Source organism: Hoplias malabaricus, chromosome 10 (genome assembly GCF_029633855.1).
Source record: "Hoplias malabaricus isolate fHopMal1 chromosome 10, fHopMal1.hap1, whole genome shotgun sequence".
NCBI lineage: Eukaryota > Metazoa > Chordata > Actinopteri > Characiformes > Erythrinidae > Hoplias > Hoplias malabaricus.
Genome location: NC_089809.1, coordinates 37,461,339 through 37,482,371, shown reverse-complemented (window position 1 = coordinate 37,482,371; position 21,033 = coordinate 37,461,339). Strand labels below are relative to the sequence as shown.

Below are 21,033 nucleotides of genomic sequence, written 5' to 3'. Positions count from 1 at the left end.
GTCTGCGTGGGTTTCCTCTGGCTGACTGTCTGTGAGGAGTGTGATGTGTTCTCCCTGTGCCCGCGTGGGTTTCCTCCAGGTGACTGTCTATGAGGAGTGTGGTGTGTTCTCCCTGTGTCCATGTGGGTTTCCTCCGGGTGCTCCAGTTGCCTCCTACAGTCCAAAAACACATGTTGGTAGGTGGATGGGCGACTCAAAAGTGCCCATAGGTGTGAGTATGTTTGTGTTGCCCTGTGAAGGACTGGCGCCCCCTCCAGGGTCCCGCCTTGCGCCCAATGATTCCACGTAGGCTCTGGACTCACTGCGACCCTGTAATGGATAAGTGCCTACAGATAATGAATGAATGAATGCATTGAAAAACTGGTTCACAATAGAGAGTGTGTTTCTACATACTTTTTTCTTATAAAGTCAACGGAACATGCCATTTGAACAGCCAAACATTTTCAGTCAGAAAAAGGACTGAACTGAATAATCATTTTCCCTCATCCAGATAAATTACATCATTCTGAAGGACCAGAGTGGAGACTCTCAGTTGTTCAGCATTAACTCCTACACAGGGGTCATCCACACTCGGGCCACTTTCGACCGTGAACAGAAAAGCTCGTACCTGATCGAGGTCCAATCCCAGGACGGCTCCGAGTCTGCTCGGCCAGGACAGCAGGGTCAGCCAAACACAGGTGACTAACTACTTCGCCCACGCCATGTGCTAGTGTGGGTGGAGCTAAGCCTTCATTAATATTGATGAACGTTTAGAGAACACAGAAATACAAGGAGGTACAAACTGACTGAACTGTGTTGGAATAAAAACATTATCATGTTCATTTAAGAGATGATACGTTATATGTGAAGTTTATTCAAATATCTAGATCCTTAATTCTCATTTCTGTAGAGTTATAAATGCATTTATTGCTCTGTTTTATTTTACATTGATTTGCCTCAGGCCAAAACACTTAGTTTACATTGTTGTTGTGCTAATACCAATTGCAGTCAAATAAATTTTAATGCGATTATGGAATTATGGAATAATTGTGACAGTTCTGCACCTAACACCTCAACTAAAACATGGGAGCCTCGAAGAGAAGCTACACTCATTAACACATCATTCAATCTAATGAAAAAATAATGTCATCACAGTGATGTAACACAGGAGGCCAAAATATTATTATGCAGTCATTAGGATATTTATTTCAGATATTTTTGTCCACCATCTGATTTAGATAATAAAGGGCACTATTATTATGCTTCCTTCCAAGGCTTAGATGGTGCTCCTTCAGTCCAGAGTCATCAGGCTCAATGTGAAAAATCAGCTTGACAGGAAGCATTTATCAGGTTTCCATTTACGCTGATTTCCACAGCCGAAAATAAGGAGCGGAGCTACTTCAATTCAGTGTATATTTAAACATCAATAACCATGACTATTATATTGATATTTTTCTGTAAAGTGCACATTCTCAGTGTCTCAGTGTGGAGTGAACAAGTTAATGCTCCATAGAATGGATCCCCTAATGTGGACAGCCATGTTTTGTTCAGAATAATTGACATATTCCAGCCACTAGGCGTCAGTATAATGGCTACTTCATAACATGAAGAAGAGATTGAATTCTTTTTCCTGTGTATATTGTAGCATTAGTATTGGTCAGTTCATGAAGATTAGTACAAATACAGTATGTCAAAAAAAGTATATACATAGATGTAAAAGATTTTGTCCCAAAAGTAATGATAGACCAGTGTATTTCACATGTAACCTCCACATAAAACAAGGCTAAAAGGAAGTAAACATTGACCAAACTAGCTGTAAAACCACTGGAATCAGGGTCAGTCACAAATGCAGCCCTAATATAAACTCATCAAAGCTTTCCGGGAGTCCTTGTAAGTGAGTAAATGGAACTAATGCATTCGTACCGTGCTGTATTCCGTATTTCCACACAGACACCGCCTATGTGAGGATTTTTGTCACAGACGTGAATGACAATGCTCCAGCCTTCTCTCAGCCTGTGTACGAGATCAGTGTGGAGGAGGACAAGGAAGTGGGCTACGTAGTCATTACCGTCACTGCTAACGATGAAGACGAAGGTAAGACCACTGTCTGCTGTCGCTATGGTAGCGCCACCAGAGCCCATCACTATTCTGGTTTGTTTTTATATCTTTGGTAGTGCAATTTACACCTACAGTACACTGTGCCACAGAGGTGAGGCAGCTGCCTGGCCCCTGTAACGGAAACATCTTATTTAAGGATCCCTGTCACCTGTCTGCTTTTAATTTGGATTTCCCAACCTCCATCTGCTGATGCTTTGACAGCCGTTACAGGAGGGGGGGAAAAAATCATAGCGTGAGGTAAATCTAGGTGGAAAATTCTCTTTTTTCTGCCAAGCTTGTTAGCAAATCTGCGAGGTGATGGTGGGAGTTTTGCATTCATCCCCCTGAGGTAATTATTTGATGTCGGTATCTTTGTTTTATTTGTCCCTCATCATTTTCTCCCCCAAAAAATTATATATATATATATAAAGAGTGAGTGCCTTATATATAATAGAAAGGTGCATTCTTTGTTGGGTAGATGCTGAGACTTGATTATGTACCGGAGATGTCACATATTGAGATTTCTTTCCAGGCTCTGGAAAGAAAGTGGTAAAACAGATCCTGCTTTGGAACAAAATCCTATAAAAATAAAAAAATATAATCATTGTGTGCCAAATTTAGCTGCCATTACATTAAATTAACTGGAATTAGAGCATGATCCAAACCTACACTGTGTTTGAAGAGTAATTGGGTGAAAACTAAGGCACACGCACCAAGCCAAGTGTGAAATCATTGTGTGTCATCAATATTGCACTTAATCCCTTCGGAAACACCACCTCTCTTCCTTTAAAAAAAGCATGTTATCAGCAGGTAATCTGCTAATGAGAGGAAAACGGCCCCAGCCAGTGGGAAAACGGCTGGGAAAGAAACAACCTGCAGTTGTTTTGTCTCCGCTCTTGGCACAGGTGTCCAAGCAGGCAGATGATCTGTATTAGCCAGAGATAATCCATAAAACATGACACAATCCCATTAAGCGGCAGCCTTGCTGATCAGGCACGTCTTCTGGGAGGATTTCAGAAGCTCAGTAGCTCCTGGCCTGGGATACTCCACCTCTCTCCCTCTTCCTCACTGTCTGACTCTGGTGGTGTGTTTATTTTAGTTTCTCCAGTGAGAACATTGTGAATGCTGTCCCCTGTGGACAGTTTCTTACTGCATAAAGTGGATATGATAGTGCATGGCCTGCACATCTTGACCCTGGAATGTAATACGTCAGAATTAGCCAGCGTGGGCATTTCCATCACGGTCCTACTTTAATAAGACGCTCTGCTTGACCTCTGCAGTGAAGCTTAGCTGTTTTGCCAATGTTTTATTTATGTCTTCGGTGAACAGAGAATAGAAACAACTTGACCTGTTGAAACATCCACTAGAAATGTAGACTGTTCAGATTCGTCAACACCACAGCTAGACATTCAGAAGGATAACTACTGTACAGACCGATTTCTTTTTATAATATATAGAGTAATGGCGGCACGGTGGTGCAGCAGGTAGTGTCGCAGTCACACAGCTCCAGGGACCTGGAGGTTGTGGGTTCGAGTCCCGCTCCGGGTGACTGTCTGTGAGGAGTGTGGTGTGTTCTCCCTGTGTCTGCGTGGGTTTCCTCCGGGTGACTGTCTGTGAGGAGTGTGGTGTGTTCCTCCGGGTGCTCCGGTTTCCTCCAACAGCCCAAAAACACACGGTGGTAGGTGGATTGGTGACTCAAAATTGTCCGTAGGTGTGTGTGTGAGTGAATGTGTGTTGCCCTGTTAAGGACTGGTGCCCCCTCCAGGGTGTATTCCACATTGACACACCGTGACCCTGAACTGGATAAGTGCTTACAGATAATGAATGAATATATAGAGTATAAATTCATATCTTGTAGATCAGTCTCTTCTGTAATTTTCATTGGAAATAGGATGCTGTGGAGATTAAAGCAACATCAAAGATTGTGGGGAACTGCTGTTTTCTCTGGTTTGTTTACGTTCAGCAGTGCTGCATCTTTTAAGGTGGAACAGTATGTTTGAGGGGGAAAATAACACCTATTGTTTTTATGTGATGAACTTTTACTTGACTGTAAGTTTTTGCACAATGTTGGAATTACCACAGAAACTCATTTCTAACTGAAGTGTAGTTTTATCACTTACAGTCTGTGTTTACTTTCATGCAGTTAGCAGTGTTCTGCATTTGGCGGATGTTAACTGATCTGAAACCACAAAAATAAGTCAGTATTTCCCAAATATGGAGCAGAAATAGAGCAATATCCTCATCTCTTTTTGTGATTTTAAACATTTGGAGGTCTCTCTGTCCCATCTAAACACTGTTTTTCTGTCATAATCACAGAGAGAGAGAGAGAAATCCTAGCATAAAAGGCCAAGACTCTTTTTTTTTTTTTTTTTTTAACCATTTACTGACACTAGGGCTTCATAAACACATTAAACTGGTTTCCAGTGCAAATTGGAAGGCGAGCAAATGGTGAGGAAACATTCTCTGTATTCTATATAAAAAAAAGTGTTTTTTATTCAAATTGTGAATGTCAACTTTAAGGTCACCATGCTAAAGTGATGGAGCTCCTTTCTGTACAAGTGCTGTTTGTGATCCAAGACTAATTACCTAGTACCCATAGCTTATCTCAATAAAGCTTTCATGGCTGAATGCCATCAGATCCCCACAGAAATGTTCCTGTATCTTTCTGGAAAAGCCTTCCTGGAAGAGTAGGAGCGCTGTCACTGCAGCAAACTGGACATCTGTCCTTCACACTGTGTGAAAAATTAATGAGGAATGGAGCAATAGAAATGGTCCAAAAAATCTTTGAATAAAATAATTTTACATTGACATCAATTAAAAGCTAAAGCTAAATCCGTATCAGCTCTTTGGTCGGCCGAGCCTGGGCATGTCCCCTCCGAGCCATAACACTGACACGCACAGTGTTGCCCCTGTCTGTTTGAGCGAGACAGGCTTGGACACATCACCTTTGTGTCCAGTGGAGTGTGGCAGTGTGCCCATCTTCTCGCCCCCACATCACCTCCACTGCCGTCGGACGCTTGTGACCTGTCAATCCAGGCTGCTTCAGTTAACGGGATTACTGCTTACGCCTGATCTCGCTCCAATCCTCATCTGCACAGAGAGTGATCTGTGCTCATCTGTCACCATAAACAAACAGTCCGGGCTCTGAGGACTGACATTGTGCCAACACGCCATACCGACATCACCTGTTACACACACTAAAAACACATGACATATTTAGTGTGGCATGTAGCCATCATCAGCCAACAGCAAGAGCAGGGGAGGCCAGAGAGAGATGCAGGTGTCTGAAAGCTCAGTAATGATGCAACCGTAGCCCAAGATGGCCTGCCATGCCTGGATAGACAGTTCTTGCCTGCTGGACAGCCAGTGAGATGGTAACAAAAATATTTAATATCACTGGGATCAGAGGCTAGAGCTGTTTCCAGCTGTACAAATATTTCTCCTGAGAAAAAGGTATCTCATGTGTGTCCTCTTGAGTTTTAGTGGAGAGCTCAGGAAAGCCTCACACTGGGTTCAGAATCACTGAGATAAACCTGGCCTTGCAATTGGGTTGCAATACAACCGAACAATGGCACTAAACCCACAGGACAGAAACACATGGGTGGTCTCATTAAAATGTCTGTAGTTCCTCCAAGATCCGTCTTTATCTGCTCAAATATTACATGCTATTTAAGGTAAACTGGCACTAAACCAGAGAGACCGCTCACTACATGGAAGTAAACACAGAGCGAATGTGCTACAAAATTAAACAACTCCAGTTACAAATAGAAAAGTTTAGCTTCAGCCATGAAAAAACAACATGCTATTCTACTTTAAAATATGTGGAGCTTCTGAGCGTAAACAAACCAAAGAGAACAGCAGTTAGCCAGAATCCAAGTAGGAGTGTCCCTTCCCAATTTTCAAGTTTCTGAGTCCCTCTGAGTCCAGTGGGGCTGGGGCTGTGGTAGCACAAGCAAACCAGAGAATCCCCCATGACACGTATATCATTTTTGTCTACTGCTACTTCACCTGAGGAATGCAAATCACAACCCAGTGGTTCCCCGTCAACCCTAATGCCTTTGGAGTGAGTTGCCCATTTAATCCCAGTATAACTTATTGCCCTGGGGATCGGAGTAGGAAATTGGAACAATTAGGCACTGATCCATGGGGAATGGAGGAATTTTATGATCCCCATTAAATATTTCCCAAATCTTATTAGACTCAGACTTTTTTTGGTTGGAATTATCATTTTTAGCTCAGATTTCTGTTAAAGGCTACAGAGTTTAAATTATGTAGGACTTTCTTAGCCGAGGAAGAGCATAGCCCTTGTTGAAGTTGAGGTTAGATATAAAAAATATAAAAATGGCTACATGAAGCCGTACCCTAGAAGAACCACTTTTGATTCTCTAAACAAGATCAATAAGATTTCACTGGATCTATTGTAGAAAGGATGTCACATGGTAAGGTTCTATACCAATATAAAGTACTTGGTATCTACACTCAAGACAGTGTACCTTGTGTATCTCTGCCCCTCCTCATGGCCTTATAACTCCAGATGTGTGTTCTGTAGAAACGAGATGGAGTGGAGATGTTTAAACTATATTTCTGTGCAGTATTACAGCAAAAATATTCATAAAAAACATTGATAAACTTCAGATTTCATGCATGGGCATCATAGACCCCCGAGGGTTAACAAGAAACTACACAGAAACCTTCTCAACAAAATATAATGCCACCTTTTCCCGTATTTAAAGGTCCACCCTTTCATCATTTGTTGGGAATACTTCAAAAGTTCCCTGGCCTTCTTTGACTGATTTGCGAATTGCCTTCTGTTTTGTCTCTTTCTTTTTCTGTTAATAAGCAGAGTTGTAGCTCTGGTGGCCCTTTTACAAACCCCACAGTAACAATAGCAGGATGGGGTCACTCCAGGACCCAGGTTCAGGCTTTTGTAATGCAGGCTGCTTAGGTGTGGCGCTCTGCTGCCCGTAGTGCTACAGTGAGGTGGGCAGCATATGAGGCAGCTGGTCATTAAGGAAAGTGCTTTGGGCCAAAGCATCGGAGCTGCCGTCAGCGAGTGTCAGGGCACATTGTGCACCACGGCCCTGATGGCCTCAGCCAGGATGAGCACAACGCGTCCTAATGAAATCCTCACATATAGCGCCCAGATGGTGTTTGTCTCATAAAATCTGGTCCAGGCTGGTAAACAGAGCCAGGGTTGTTTTCCTCTGTCTCTACACAGAGGGTGGACAGGGCCAGGAAAGTGGGGGTCTTAAGCCGAGAGGATAGAGGGCTTTGTTGTTTATCTGTTTCTGTTTGTTCTTTACATATTCATCCATACAGTGGGGGACTGCTTTTGCATTTCTCTGAAGACCTAATGATTTCTTTAAAAAAAAGTTTACTAGGAATTTTTATTTCATCATTGTGTCATTCATTCATTCATTCATTCATTCATTGTCTGTAACCCTTTTCCAGTTCAGGGTCGCGGTGGGTCCAGAGCCTACCTGGAAACATTGGGTGCAAGGCAGGAACACACCCTGGAGGGGGCGCCAGTCCTTCACAGGGTGATACACACTCACACATTCACTCACACATACGGAGACTTTTGAGTCGCCAGTCCACCTACCAACGTGTGTTTTTAGAGCATGGGAGGAAACCCATGCTGACACAGGGAAAACACACTGAACCCACAACCCCAGGACCCTGGAGCTGTGTGAGAGTGACACTTCTAACCTCGAACTATTGTATTAATTACTTCACGTTTATGTTGGGCTGAAGGGTTAAATATTTCAACTGAAAATGATCTAAATATTTACTGCCAAATGATACGGCTGAATGTTCCCACAGTCAGGTCAGGACTTCAGGAACAGAGCTGAAGGCCTTAAATTAACTACCAACATATTTAGGATATCCCTGTGATGGACAGGCTCCCTGTCCAGAGTGTGTTCCCTTCTTATGCCCAGTGATTCCAGCTGGGTTCTGGACCCACCATGACCCTGAATGAATGAATGTATATTAAGGATACCGTAGTGGAAGTAACGAAGTACATTTCTGGATGTCCTTGGTATGTAACGGACAGAGAACAGCAGCTGGAGACTGATCTCAATGATGTCTATAAGAAACTCCAGATTTTAAGTGCATGCCTTTCTTGTTTCTTCACTCACTTGGTTTAATTAGAGCTTGCTCTCTTGTACTGCACTATTCTGACCACTATAAGGATACAGCAGCAAGGCCAGGTCAGATTAAATATTACTTTGCAAGTGGGCTGACCTTCTGTGGTTCTGTGTTAAAGCAGGAGGATCGTATAACCTGTGATCATGGATGACACTCACGGAGCGTGTGTGATTTAATGACTGGACGGAGAAAAAAGAGAGAGGAGGATGAAAAGCCTGTGGTGTTCTGATGTACCTCTGTTTGAACTGCTGAACTGTGCAGCAGCCAAAAGGGACGAGACGCCGAGCATCTTACATCACCGCTTAGCCTAAGTCTACGAGATGATACGAAGCAACAGAAGGTTACAGGATGTTAGACAGATAATTGGACGGCGTGTATTGTTTTGTGCATAAATCTGTTTATTGAAGTTCCTCCCCTTTTTATCACAACATGGGGACATTCCTTAATCAAGGGTGCACAGTCAAAGAGCAGCTGCAGGTCCCAGTTAATCTTCTGTCTTTGGTGTACACCATGAAAGACCTAAAGCCTGCCGCCTTTATGGATGAATATTAATGAACGGTGATCATTCTACTGTCGTGTTTTGTATGTAGCTGAACTATTAGACATGAACAACTTTAATATTTTTACTATTTAAACATCCACGCTATTTTTAACGTGAGAACTGACTGATGCTTGGCATTGAATGGCTGTGTATGTGTGCTCCGTAGGATCTGAAAATACATATATAGGGTGTATAGATACTTTTGATGGGTGTATCACGTGATCTCCAGAGTTAAAACATTCAAATAACCCACCAATATTCCCACAGGTGCCAACGCGAAACTGCGCTACCAGATCACCTCAGGCAACACCATGGGCACTTTTGACGTGGAGCCAGAGGTGGGCACCATCTTCATTGCCCAGCGCCTGGACTACGAACGCGTTCAGCGTTACGAGTTACGGCTAGTGGCGTCCGATGGGAAATGGGAGAATCAGACAACGGTGATCATCAACATCATCAACCAGAACGACGAAGCACCCATCTTCAGCCTGACAGAGTACCACGCCAGCGTCACAGAGGAGCTGACCGAGCTGCCCGTCCTCGTGCTGGAGGTGAGAGACACAGCTGATCTTCAGCTTTCAGAGCTAGGTATAAACCTAGGAGGTGTAGCAGTTCACAAAGATTCATTAATCATTCATTCAGAACTGATCTGCCTTACATTAATATCGTAATTCAGAAGAAAACCTTGTTTCTCCATATTTTTATATATTTTTTATTTGATGTTATTTGAAAATCCCAAGTGAACTGTAAACTGTGGGAAAAGTTAAGGATGAATTCATCATTAAAAATTGTTCAAAAAATTGCTTGGAAAAAGAAGAAGAGGAAGAAGATGAAGATGTACTTTATTAATTCCTTGGGGAAACTGAGAATCTGCATTTAATCCATCTGTGGCAATTAAAACACATGCGCACACACACACACTCACACATTGGTGAACAAATTAGCACACACACTAGGAGGTAGTAAGCACACACATACCCAGAGCAGTGTGCAGCCACTTCAGACACTGTGCCCTGGGGGTAGTTGGGAGCTTTGCTTAAGGGGACTCCAGCAATGGATGCTAAGAGAAGCAGTTCCTGCACTGCCCCTGCCCCCAGATTTTCCTATCAGATCAGGGTCAGTCATAACACTGACCGTCCACTCCCAAGCTCGCTTCTGTAAACTTGGGTCCGCAGTTGGCCTCTTATTGCCGCTTAATATAATGATAATATTTGGTTTGTTTTTTGGTCTAAAGTTAGTTTGATGCCTTCCATTTGAAATATCACTAAGTTCTACTGCTTATTAAACTAGACTTGGAATTTAAACTTATTTTCAAGCTGAAAAAGTATTAATCTCCACTTCTACCGCTGGACCAGTGAGTAACGCTACTGAAAAAGGAAATGGTCGATATATAGTTTTTAGTTACATTAACATAACCATATTCATTGACATACTCTGATATTAGGGTGGCACAGTGGTGCAGCAGGTAGCGACTGTCCGTGCGGAGTTTGGTGTGTTCTCCGTGTCTGCGTGGGTTTCCTCCGGGTGACTGTGTGTGAGGAGTGTGAGGAGTGTGGTGTGTTCTCCCTGTGTCTGCATGGGTTTCCTCTGGGTGACTGTCTGTGAGGAGTGTGGTGTGTTCTCCCTGTGTCTGCGTGGGTTCCCTCCGGGTGACTGTCTGTGAGGAGTGTGGTGTGTTCTCCCTGTGTCTGCATGGGTTTCCTCCAGGTGATTGTCTGTGAGGAGTGTGGTGTGTTCTCCCTGTGTCTGCGTGGGTTTCCTCCGGGTGACTGTCTGTGAGGAGTGTGGTGTGTTCTCTCTGTGTCTGCATGGGTTTCCTCCGGGTGACTGTCTGTTAGGAGTGTGGTGTGTTCTCCCTGTGTCTGCGTGAGTTCCCTCCGGGTGACTGTCTGTGAGGAGTGTGGTGTGTTCTCCCTGTGTCAGCATGGGTTTACTCCAGGTGATTGTCTGTGAGGAGTGTGGTGTGTTCTCCCTGTGTCTGCGTGGGTTTCCTCCGGGTGACTGTCTGTGAGGAGTGCGGTGTGTTCTCCCTGTGTCTGCATGGGTTTCCTCCGGGTGACTGTCTGTGAGGAGTGTGGTGTGTTCTCCCTATGTCTGCGTGGGTTTCCTCCGGGTGACTGTCTGTGAGGAGTGTGGTGTGTTCTCCCTGTGTCTGCATGGGTTTCCTCCAGGTGATTGTCTGTGAGGAGTGTGGTGTGTTCTCCCTGTGTCTGCGTGGGTTTCCTCCAGGTGACTGTCTGTGAGGAGTGTGGTGTGTTCTCCCTGTGTCTGCGTGGGTTTCCTCCGGGTGACTGTCTGTGAGGAGCGTGGTGTGTTCTCCCTGTGTCTGTGTGGGTTTCCTCTGGGTGACTGTCTGTGAAGAGTGTGGTGTGTTCTCCCTGTGTCTGCGTGGGTTTCCTCTGGGTGACTGTCTGTGAAGAGTGTGGTGTGTTCTCCCTGTGTCTGCGTGGGTTTCCTCTGGGTGACTGTCTGTGAGGAGTGTGGTGTGTTCTCCCAGTGTCTGCGTGGGTTTCCTCCGGGTGACTGTCTGTGAGGAGTATGGTGTGTTCTCCCAGTGTCTGCGTGGGTTTCCTCCAGGTGACTGTCTGTGAGGAGTGTGGTGTGTTCTCCCTGTGTCTGCGTGGGTTTCCTCCCACAGTCCAAAAACACACGTTGGTAGGTGGATTGGTGACTCAAAAGTGTTCGTACTGGACTGGCGGACTGGCGCCCCCTCCAGGGTGTGTTCCTGCCTTGGGCCCAGTGATTCCGGGTAGGCTCCGGAGCCACCGTGACCCTGAACTGGATAAGCGCTTACAGACAATGAATGAATAATCTAATATTAAGTGTAATGTTGCATTGCTGTATTCATTATAAGCCTCTAATCTCACTGAGAGGTCTGTGTGAAGAAGCTCCAGTTTGCTGTGAGGCGGAACTGATGCGATGTGATATTTTCTAATGTGTCTAATGCATAAAGTTGATTCCTGATTCGTGACACTCTTCCTGGATGTGGTTTGTTGTATTTATTAATGTGCTTTTAGAGTTTAGCGAGGTAAAAAAAAATCTTATTTGAAATGAATATTGTGACATACCTGGCCTCGGCTGTCGCTCTCCTCCAGCGGTTCCCTGTATCACTGCCTATTGTACTGTCAGCATAAAAAAGACTTCAAAGGCTCTGTGTAAACAAACCTGGGGGAGACAAGGGGTGCTTTCTGTATTCTGTTGCAGCGTCTATTAACTTTTAATTGCCTTTTGTGTTCTCTGACAGATGTTTTGAATCCTTGTCCTTGCTTTTGTTGAGTTGCTGATGTTACATGTACAGGTCTGTGAAGAAATCTTGTTTTGTTGTGGTTTCAGGTCTCAGCCACAGATCCGGATCAAGAGGCTGACCAGAGCGCAGTGAGATACTCACTGCACGGCCAAGGTGCTGGGAGTGAGTTCACTATTGAGGAGCTCAGTGGAAGGATATACGCCCAGAAGCGTCTTGACCGAGAGGAGCGTTCGGCTTGGAGGTTTCTAGTATTGGCCACTGACGAAAACGGCGCCGGCTTGACTGGCTTTGCCGACGTCTTGGTGGAGGTGCGAGATATCAATGACAATGCCCCCATCTTTCTATGTGCCTCGGATGGCTGCTTTTTGGGCCATGTGCCAGAGAACTCCCCGGCTGACACCTCCATCATGGAGATGCGAGCCACTGACCTGGATGACCCTAAAGCTGGCAAGAACGCAGTCCTCACCTACAGGATTGTTCAGAACGTCCGAAATGAGATCAATCTCAATCTGTTCTCCATCAACCCAGCCACAGGCACAATCTACACAGTGTTACGCTCCCTGGACAGGGAGGTGGAGGAGCGGTATCTGGTTGTCGTGGAGGCCAGGGACGGTGGAGGTCTCTCTGGGACGGGAACCGCTACGATTGTGGTTTCCGACGTGAATGACCACCCTCCCGTTTTCACCCAGACGTTTTACCAAGCCACGATGGCAGAGGACCTGGACATCAACAGTGAAGTGCTGGCAGTTGCTGCTACAGATGGAGATGAGGGAGAGAACTCAGTGATGACCTTCAGCATTGTGGGTGGAGATGATGACCGCAAGTTCTTCATCGAGACGGATAAAGTGAACCGGCGGGGAGTGGTGCGACTCAAGAAGAAGATCGACTTCGAGAAGCCCCACGAGCGCACCTTCAATCTCACCATCAAAGTGGAGGACGCAGACTTCTTCAGCCTGGCCCACTGCGTCATTCAGGTGGAAGACTCAAACGACCATGCACCTGTCTTTTTCCCCCAATTCTATGATGCTGGGTCCATGTTTGAGGACGTACCCGTGGGCACCATCGTGGCCCAGGTGACCGCTGTGGACCTGGACTCAGGGCAGAATGGAAAGTTCTCCTACAGCATCGCCCCAGAGTCCGATTACTTTCAGCAGTTCCTTGTGGATAAGAACGGCTGGGTGGTGGTGGCCGACTCTCTGGACCGGGAGAAGTTGTCACAGCACAGGCTTATGATACTGGCCACAGACATGGGCAGCCCTGCCCTGACTGGCTCTGCCATTGTGCTGGTGACCATACAAGACGTCAATGATAACGGCCCTGAGTTTGAGGCTCCATACCGCCCCATAGTTTGGGAGAACACCATTGCACCGCAGGTTGTCCGTATGAATGACACTTCCGTTCTACTCCATGCCATCGACAGGGACACAGCGCCCAATGGAGGGCCTTTTTCCATCCGCCTGCTGATGCTCACCTCTGACGTCACAAACTTTAACCTGACGGATCTGCGAAACGGCAGCGCCATGATAACAGCACTGCGCACCTTCGACCGGGAGCAGCAGAAACAGTACCTCCTCCCCATTCTGATGATTGATAGTGGCTCTCCTCCAATGAGCTCCACCAGCACACTCACTGTCATCATTGGGGATAGGAATGACCACCCGCATGCACCTGGAAACTCTGAGTTCATAGTCTACAACTATGAAGGTACATTCTTGTGAAATTATATTTCTACATGCAGTATTTTAGGGTTGATCTGAACACATTTTTAAAAGGGTTTGGATACTCACTGGAAAGTAGTGTTGCTGCCACACAGGTCCACGATGCTCAGATCTGCATGGGTTACCTCTAAGGGGTTCGGTTTCCTCACACAGAATAAAAACACTTGTTGGTAGGTAGGTTAGCTGTGAGAAAGTGTCCACAGCTGTGAGTGTGCGAATGACTGAGTGAGTGTGTAAAATTGTGAAAGACTGGGTGAGTGTGTGATGTGTCCTTCAAGGTTCAGGACACCCACAGAGCAGGTATAATTCGCTTTGTGGATCATTCTCAGCTCTGCAGACGCACTGACGTAGTGGTGGTGTGTTAGTATGTACGAGTGGATCAGACACAGCAGTACTACTAGAGTTTAGAGTAAAGCCCTCAGTGTCTCAGCTGGACTGAGAATAGTCCACCAACCAAAAACATCCAGCCGACAGCGTCCTGTGTCCACTGACGAACGACCAACACAAACTGTGCAGCGACAATTAAGCTACTGTCTCTGACTTTACATCCACAAGGTGGACCAACGAGGTAGGCGTGTCTAACAAAGAGGACAGTGAGTGGATACAGGGTTTAAAAACTTGTACTAGTGCAACACACATTCACACACCACCACGTCAATGTCACTGCGGCATCCAGTCAGGGTCCAGACCATTGTGGAATATGATGTAAGATGGTTAACAAAGTATGGAGAGCTACAGATGGAAAACAGCCTGTAACTGTAAAACTACAAGGCGCACCTGTATGGTTAGTGATGCTGATAAAATGAACAGTTTTGGCTGTGATTATAACAAAATTAATTTGGCAAGTTGAACTTTAGCGCTGTGAAGGACTAGTGCCCCCTCCAGGGTGTATTCCCGCCTTGCGCCCAATGATTCCAGGTAGGCTCTGGACCCACCCTGAACTGGATAAGGGTTACAGATAATGAATGAATGAATGAATGAATGAAAGTTGAAGTTTATTATGTTTAGGCTACAATTTTTGTGGTTTGTAAAATAGAAGAGTTTCCGAATACCAACGTAGCAAAAAACACAAGGATTCAAGTGATTCAGGCCAGACCTAATTATCTCAGTTGATTGCCGAAGGCTGTATTCTCTCTGCAACGATATGTATTTAGTGTTTGGTGCCAGCTGTCAGCGTGCTGTAAAACTCGGGAGGGGGGATATGGTTTGAGTCGATGTATTTTTAGTGCTCTTCCTTCGTACCCAATGGAAATGCATTAACCTTCTAATAAGAACTCATCATGTAGCTGAAACATGGCATGAAGCAAACAATTTACTTAAGTCCCAGGTTTAATAGGCACATAAACAGGAGCCATTTTAAAAGCTGTTGATTTCATGCCTAACAGGATTACAGTGCTCCGTATTTGCCTTTTGGAAAAATGGCAGCGTTGCATACTAATAGCATTGGACCCCCTACCATGCAGCTTAAGTGAGTCCATATGTGGCAATGAGATGAGTCTTTTTTTTTTCTCCCTCTCCTTATCTCTTAAAGATGTGTCTCTACCCCCTCACCTCCCACGCAGTCTCTCACACACACTCATATATATATACACACACGGTTACGTACAGCCCCAGGTAGTGCAGAGTCTGTATGATGTGGCTCCTCAATGACCTCATTATGTATTTTTCCCCAGGTGCTCTCCCCACCACTGTACTTGGACAAGTTCAATCCCCTGACCTTGACGACTGGAGCGAGAAGGTTTACAAATTTGAAGGCAAACCCCCAAGGTACTTTGATCTTATATTGAAGTTTGGTTCAAACCCTACGGTGGCAGCTGCCACTTAACAAGGAAGGTGAGGTGATGAGAACAAAGGGGGAAGAGAGGGAGGGAGAGAAAGAAATGTGCAGTGTACCCTATCTAGCTCCTCGTGTGTTGGATGCTTTTAATAGTTCATCAAAAATGAGATTCAGAATTCACTCTGAAGCGAGACAGTGATTCTCGTGTTGCGCTTGATGGGGAAAACTGATGTGTGACGGACGCTCGCTCTAATGAGCAGCGCATGAAATAGTGAAGAGCCTCACACTGAGCCTGCCGTACCAGCCTCGCAACAGACGCCGCACTTTTCAAAAAGGAACTAAGGGAAGACGGGCATGAATATACACACAAATAATGAATGCCACATTCGCTCTTCCAGTCTGACGCCTGTCTGTTCCGATGCTGTTTGTTTGCTCCAAAATAAGCTCCTTTGTGATGTTCCTTCAAGGTACAGTGTCTGTTAATGAGGGTAATTAACACACTTACGCATTAGCACTTTAGCATGGCAGTTTAGTGACTTTTGGCACTGGCAGCATCCCTTCGACCTGGACAGTGTTTCATTTGCTTACTTGACAGTTAATTACCCAATTTGGCTTCGGAGCTGAAGGTCACCAGCCACGTGGAACTGGATTGCTGTTACGTGAACATGATAGCACCTTTTAAAATCTCATTTGAACGGCGGCCAGGCAGAGTTTGCCGACCTTGGTGCATGCTGTCCGGGGTGATAAACACAGACGAGCACAGCTGTAGTTCATGCATCATACTGTAGGTGTCTGAAGGGTAATGTTTGGACCTTGAATGGAGCCACTTCCTGAACTTGAGATATATATATATAACCTTTTTAATAGTTAGGAGCCCACAATCGTGTCTTTATATAATGTGCAAAGTCTAGAGTTAAATTATAAGTGGGATGTAAACAAGATTCCTTAGAGTATACACATCAAAATGAACATACCGACTGAGAACTGGACGACAGGTCTCTTATAAGGTCAGTCAGTAGTGGGTTTGGTGTGGAATGATTTGTTAATTGGATGTTCAGCCCAATTGCTTTGATTTACTAATAAGGCTTTTCCATTCCAGATATTTTATGATGAATGGACCAATGAAACCAGTCTAAAATTACATTGAAATGTATTTATTCCTTTTTTTAGACACAAAAAAATATTTAATTTCAACAAACAGAATTATATTTGTTGCAGTCAAAACATCATGGAATATTAAGCAATTTCATAAAAGGATGAACAGTAACAATTTCTATTGTTCTAGAAGCACACTCAATAAATCATACGCTCACTCACTCACTCATATTTCATATTTGGGAACTGCCCCACAAGGGGGTGCTGACACTTTGTTTAAATGGTTGTGTCTCGTATTGTGATGTTATTTAATCTCTCTCTCTCTCTCTCTCTCTCTCTCTCTCTCTCTCTCTCTCTCTCTCTCTCTCACTCTCTCTCTCTCTCTCTCTCTCTCTCTCTCTCTCTCACTCTCTCTCTCTCTCACTGTCTCTCACTCTGTCTCTCTCTCTCACTGTCTCTCACTCTGTCTCTCTCTCTCACTGTCTCTCACTCTGTCTCTCTCACTCTCTCACGCTCTCTCTCACTCTCTCTCTCTGTCTCTCTCACTCTGTCACTCTCTCTCTCACACTCTCTTTCTCTCTCACTCACTCTCTCTCACACACTCTCTCTCTCTCTCTCACTCTCTCTCTCTCTCACTCAAACTCTCTCTCTCTCTCACTCTCTCTCTCTCTCTCTCTCACTCACACTCTCTCTCTCTCTCACACTCTCTCTCTCTCTCTCTCTTTTCTCTCTCTCTCACTCTCTCTCTCTCTCTCTCACTCACACTCTCTCTCTCTCTCACTCTCTCTCTCTCTCTCTCTCTCTCTCTCTCTCCCATCACAGACAGTTCATTCTGAATCCGAGCACTGGTCAGCTGAGTATCAGGAGTGGAACTCCAGCTGGTTCCTACAGTCTCCAGGTGCGGGTGGCTGATAAGGTTTGGCCAGATGTCACCTCCACGGCTCAGGTGAAGGTCAGAGAGCTGAAGGAAGAGGCTCTGCTTAACGCTGGATCATTGCGCTTCTCCAGTACGTGGCTCCCCTTCACCGATACTCATTCACTCACAGCAGCACTGGGATGTGGTGGAACAGGGCTAAAACTGTTACTGAAGACTGTTATTAAAGGAATACTGACTTAATCACATTACAGAGGTTTCCTCTTACACTATGTCAGTCGAGCCTTGTTCGGTGCTTATTTCGTTTGGCACTCGAGCTACACTACGTTCCCAAAACCTTGTAGATTAGACAAGCATTCACCACTGAAACCAACCAGTTACATTTTGATTTACAGTGAGATTTACAGTTACATGAGAGGGAATATATCAGGCCTCATCACTAACCATCACCAAACACCGCTGGACTTCACTGTATGTATGTATTTGCTTATTTAATTTTATATTATATTCTTATGTTTGTTGTGTGCAGACCTGACAGCAGAGAAGTTGTTCTGGGTCTCTGGTGATAGGGAAAGTATTTATGAGCGTCTGCAGCGTATCCTTTCGGAGCTGTTGCAGACGGAACAGGAGAGGGTGCACATCTTCAGTCTTGCCAGTGGTGCTCCACCCAACCAGCAGCATCTCAGCGTGTGGTTCGCTGCTCACGGCTCTCCATACTACAAACCCGAGAAACTCCACGGCAGTGTGGCCACACACAAGGCTAAGGTGACAACTTACACTACACACACACAGTTGTGTGATCACACTCTTGTGATCAGATCTCAGTCAGATTTCACTTCATCACGTTAAATGTCAGGTGTAAACACCCTCCTTGAACAGGTTTAATATGCTTTTTAATTTAATGTGATTTATTTATATCCACACACAATTACATAAGGTTAAAGACCATAAAGCAGCGTAAATCCAACAGTGTTGAGGATTTATTCCAGCTCTAACCAACACTCTTAGCACTCTTTGAGCCCCACTCTGTAGGAGTTTGTGTGTGTTCTCCCCGTGGCTGTGTGGGTTTCCTCCCATGGTCCAAAAACACACATTGGTAGGTCTATTGGCTACTCAAAAGTCTTCATAGGTGTGAGTGTTTGTCACCCTGCAAACAACTGGCGCCCCCTCCATGGTGTGTTTCCACCCTGCGCCCAGTGATTCCAGGTAGGCTCCGGACCCACCGCAAACCTGAAATGGTTAAGTGATCACGTGAGATTGTGACACGCTTTATGATAATTGGGCGGCACGGTGGCGCAGCAGGTAGGTGTCGCAGTCACAAAGCTCCAGGTACCTGGAGGTTGTGGGTTCGTTTCCCGCTCCGGGTGACTGTCTGTGAGGAGTTGGTGTGTTCTCCCCGTGTCTGCGTGGGTTTCCTCCGGGTGCTCCGGTTTCCACCCACAAAAACACACGTTGGTAGGTGGATTGGCGACTCAAAAGTGTCTGTAGGTGTGAGTGTGTGAGTGAATGTGTGTGTGTGTGTGTTGCCCTGTGAAGGACTGGCGCCCCCTCCAGGGTGTATTCCCACCTTGCGCCCAATGATTCCAGGTAGGCTCTGGACCCACCGCGACCCTGAATTGGATAAGGGTTACAGATAATGAATGAATGATTGAATTTATGATCATTGTACAACGATACAATGAAATATTCCTGAGTTAAGACGATAGATAAAGCACAAATAAGGCCCATGTTTACAGTAGACTGTAAAATGACATTAAATATGGCCGCCCCGTATGGGGTACCCGCTCTATGTTGAATACACTGAACGTAACTAGATTTTTTGTTAAATACGCTTTAAATTATCAATAATCACTTGGATAAACATTGTTTGCAATATCTTGATGAAGGACTTGCGCCCCCTCCAGGGTGTGTTCCTGTCTTGCGCCCAGTCATTCCGGGTAGGCTCCGGACCCAACGTGACCCTGAACTGGAAGAGGTTTACAGACAATGAAAAATTAAAAAATGAATCTTGATGATAAAAGTGGTAATGAAAGGTGTAAACAAGGTCTATTTGTTTTCCCAACTGTTGTTTCATAACCATGAGCACAGACAAGCACCACACATTACACATAACGTGGAGTGACACGGAGGGAGCCTTTTATTAATATTTCATGACCAAGTAAGGTATGACTGCAGAGAGAAAGAATGGCAGTGTAAATCTGGTGTGTGAGTGGGGGGCTTTTCTCTGACTGCGTGAAGCTGAGCATCTCCTCCAGATGAATGTTTACACAAAGTGCTAGAAGCTGCTCAGACAGCTTTTCAAACTCTTAAAAAGAGTGTGACAAACTGCCCTCGGACATGGATCTTAGCTGTTTTTTTTTTTTTTCACACACAAAGGTTTGTTTTCATGAATTGTGGGGGGACGTTACACAGACTTTCATTACTTTTGCTGAGACTTACACTTCCCTCATCCATAAGTACTGCTAGCCTACCCTTAACCCTTAGCTTTAGCCTCAACCTAAACTTACATTAGCCCTAATCCTAACCCTGTAAGCAGGTTTTGGTACCCACAAAGTGACAAATACATCACGTACACACACACACACACTGAAACAGATACAAATCACAGTGTGCACTTTTATGAGCTTCTCAGTTTTCACACTAACACAGCAATAAAAATATCTTCAGCTGTAACACAACCACTGTTTATTTACTCACTGATGAAGAAGCTAGTATCTAGCCCTCTTTCTGTTTCCCTTACTATTTCTGTTATACGTCTCTGTCTCTCTATCCAACTCTCTTCATCATTTTTAACACCCCTCCCCCTCCCTCTGTCTCTCTCTCTCTCTCAGCTGGAGTCAGCTCTGGGTGTGAGTATTCTCCAGGTGGGTGTGAATGACTGTGAGTATACAGACTGCAGTCATGCAGCTGGCTGTTCCAGCAGAGTGACCTTCAGTGACACTCCCTCAGTTCTGAACAGTGGGAATGCCTCTCTGGTGTCCGTCTCAGCCACGGTCAGTGCTCAGTGTGGCTGTCTGGCCAGAGAGAACCTGCACCAGACCTGCTCCTCCTACCCTCGCAGCCCCTGCCTCAACGGGGGCACCTGCGTGGACAGTGATATGGGCTACAGGTACTAAACACCCCTTAAACTAGTTGTTCTCAGTCCTGATCCTAGTGGGCCACTGGTTTTAGGATTCCCAGTTTCCCTTCACTCAATCACACCAACTTCAATTTTGAAAGGGGTTTTTTATTAGTCCATTAGGTCGTCCACCAGGACCAGGACTGGACATTGACGTTCTTTTTTTGGGGGTAAATATGTGATAGTGGTTTCTAAGGGTTCATTAAACACATACACATCTTTCCTAGGTGTAAGTGTCCTCCTATGTTTGACGGGCCCGAGTGTCAGCAGAATAAGCACACATTCCTTGGAGATGGCTACGCTTGGTTCCCTCCCTTAAGGCCGTGCTTCCAGAGCCACATCTCACTGGAGTTCATCACAGAGGCAGCCAACGGCCTGCTGCTGTATAACGGCCCCCTGGGTTCCCCCCTGCCTGGAGACAAAGAGGACTTCATCTC

The 21,033-nt window shown here is 45.3% G+C and overlaps 1 protein-coding gene across 1 annotated transcript in view; it reads left to right on the top strand.

The window, feature by feature from the left end:
• The window catches only part of si:dkey-22o22.2 (neural-cadherin), a 174,152-nt gene that overhangs the window by 138,385 nt on the left and 14,734 nt on the right, over nucleotides 1-21,033 (top strand). The window contains exons 15-23 of the mRNA XM_066683650.1: nucleotides 491-677; nucleotides 1,930-2,073; nucleotides 9,035-9,318; nucleotides 12,101-13,718; nucleotides 15,406-15,499; nucleotides 17,427-17,611; nucleotides 18,008-18,243; nucleotides 20,310-20,587; nucleotides 20,824-21,033. The exon at nucleotides 20,824-21,033 is cut by the window's right edge and continues 5 nt beyond it. Coding sequence (XP_066539747.1) covers nucleotides 491-677; nucleotides 1,930-2,073; nucleotides 9,035-9,318; nucleotides 12,101-13,718; nucleotides 15,406-15,499; nucleotides 17,427-17,611; nucleotides 18,008-18,243; nucleotides 20,310-20,587; nucleotides 20,824-21,033 — 3,236 coding nt within the window. The remainder of the gene's footprint in view (nucleotides 1-490; nucleotides 678-1,929; nucleotides 2,074-9,034; nucleotides 9,319-12,100; nucleotides 13,719-15,405; nucleotides 15,500-17,426; nucleotides 17,612-18,007; nucleotides 18,244-20,309; nucleotides 20,588-20,823) is intronic.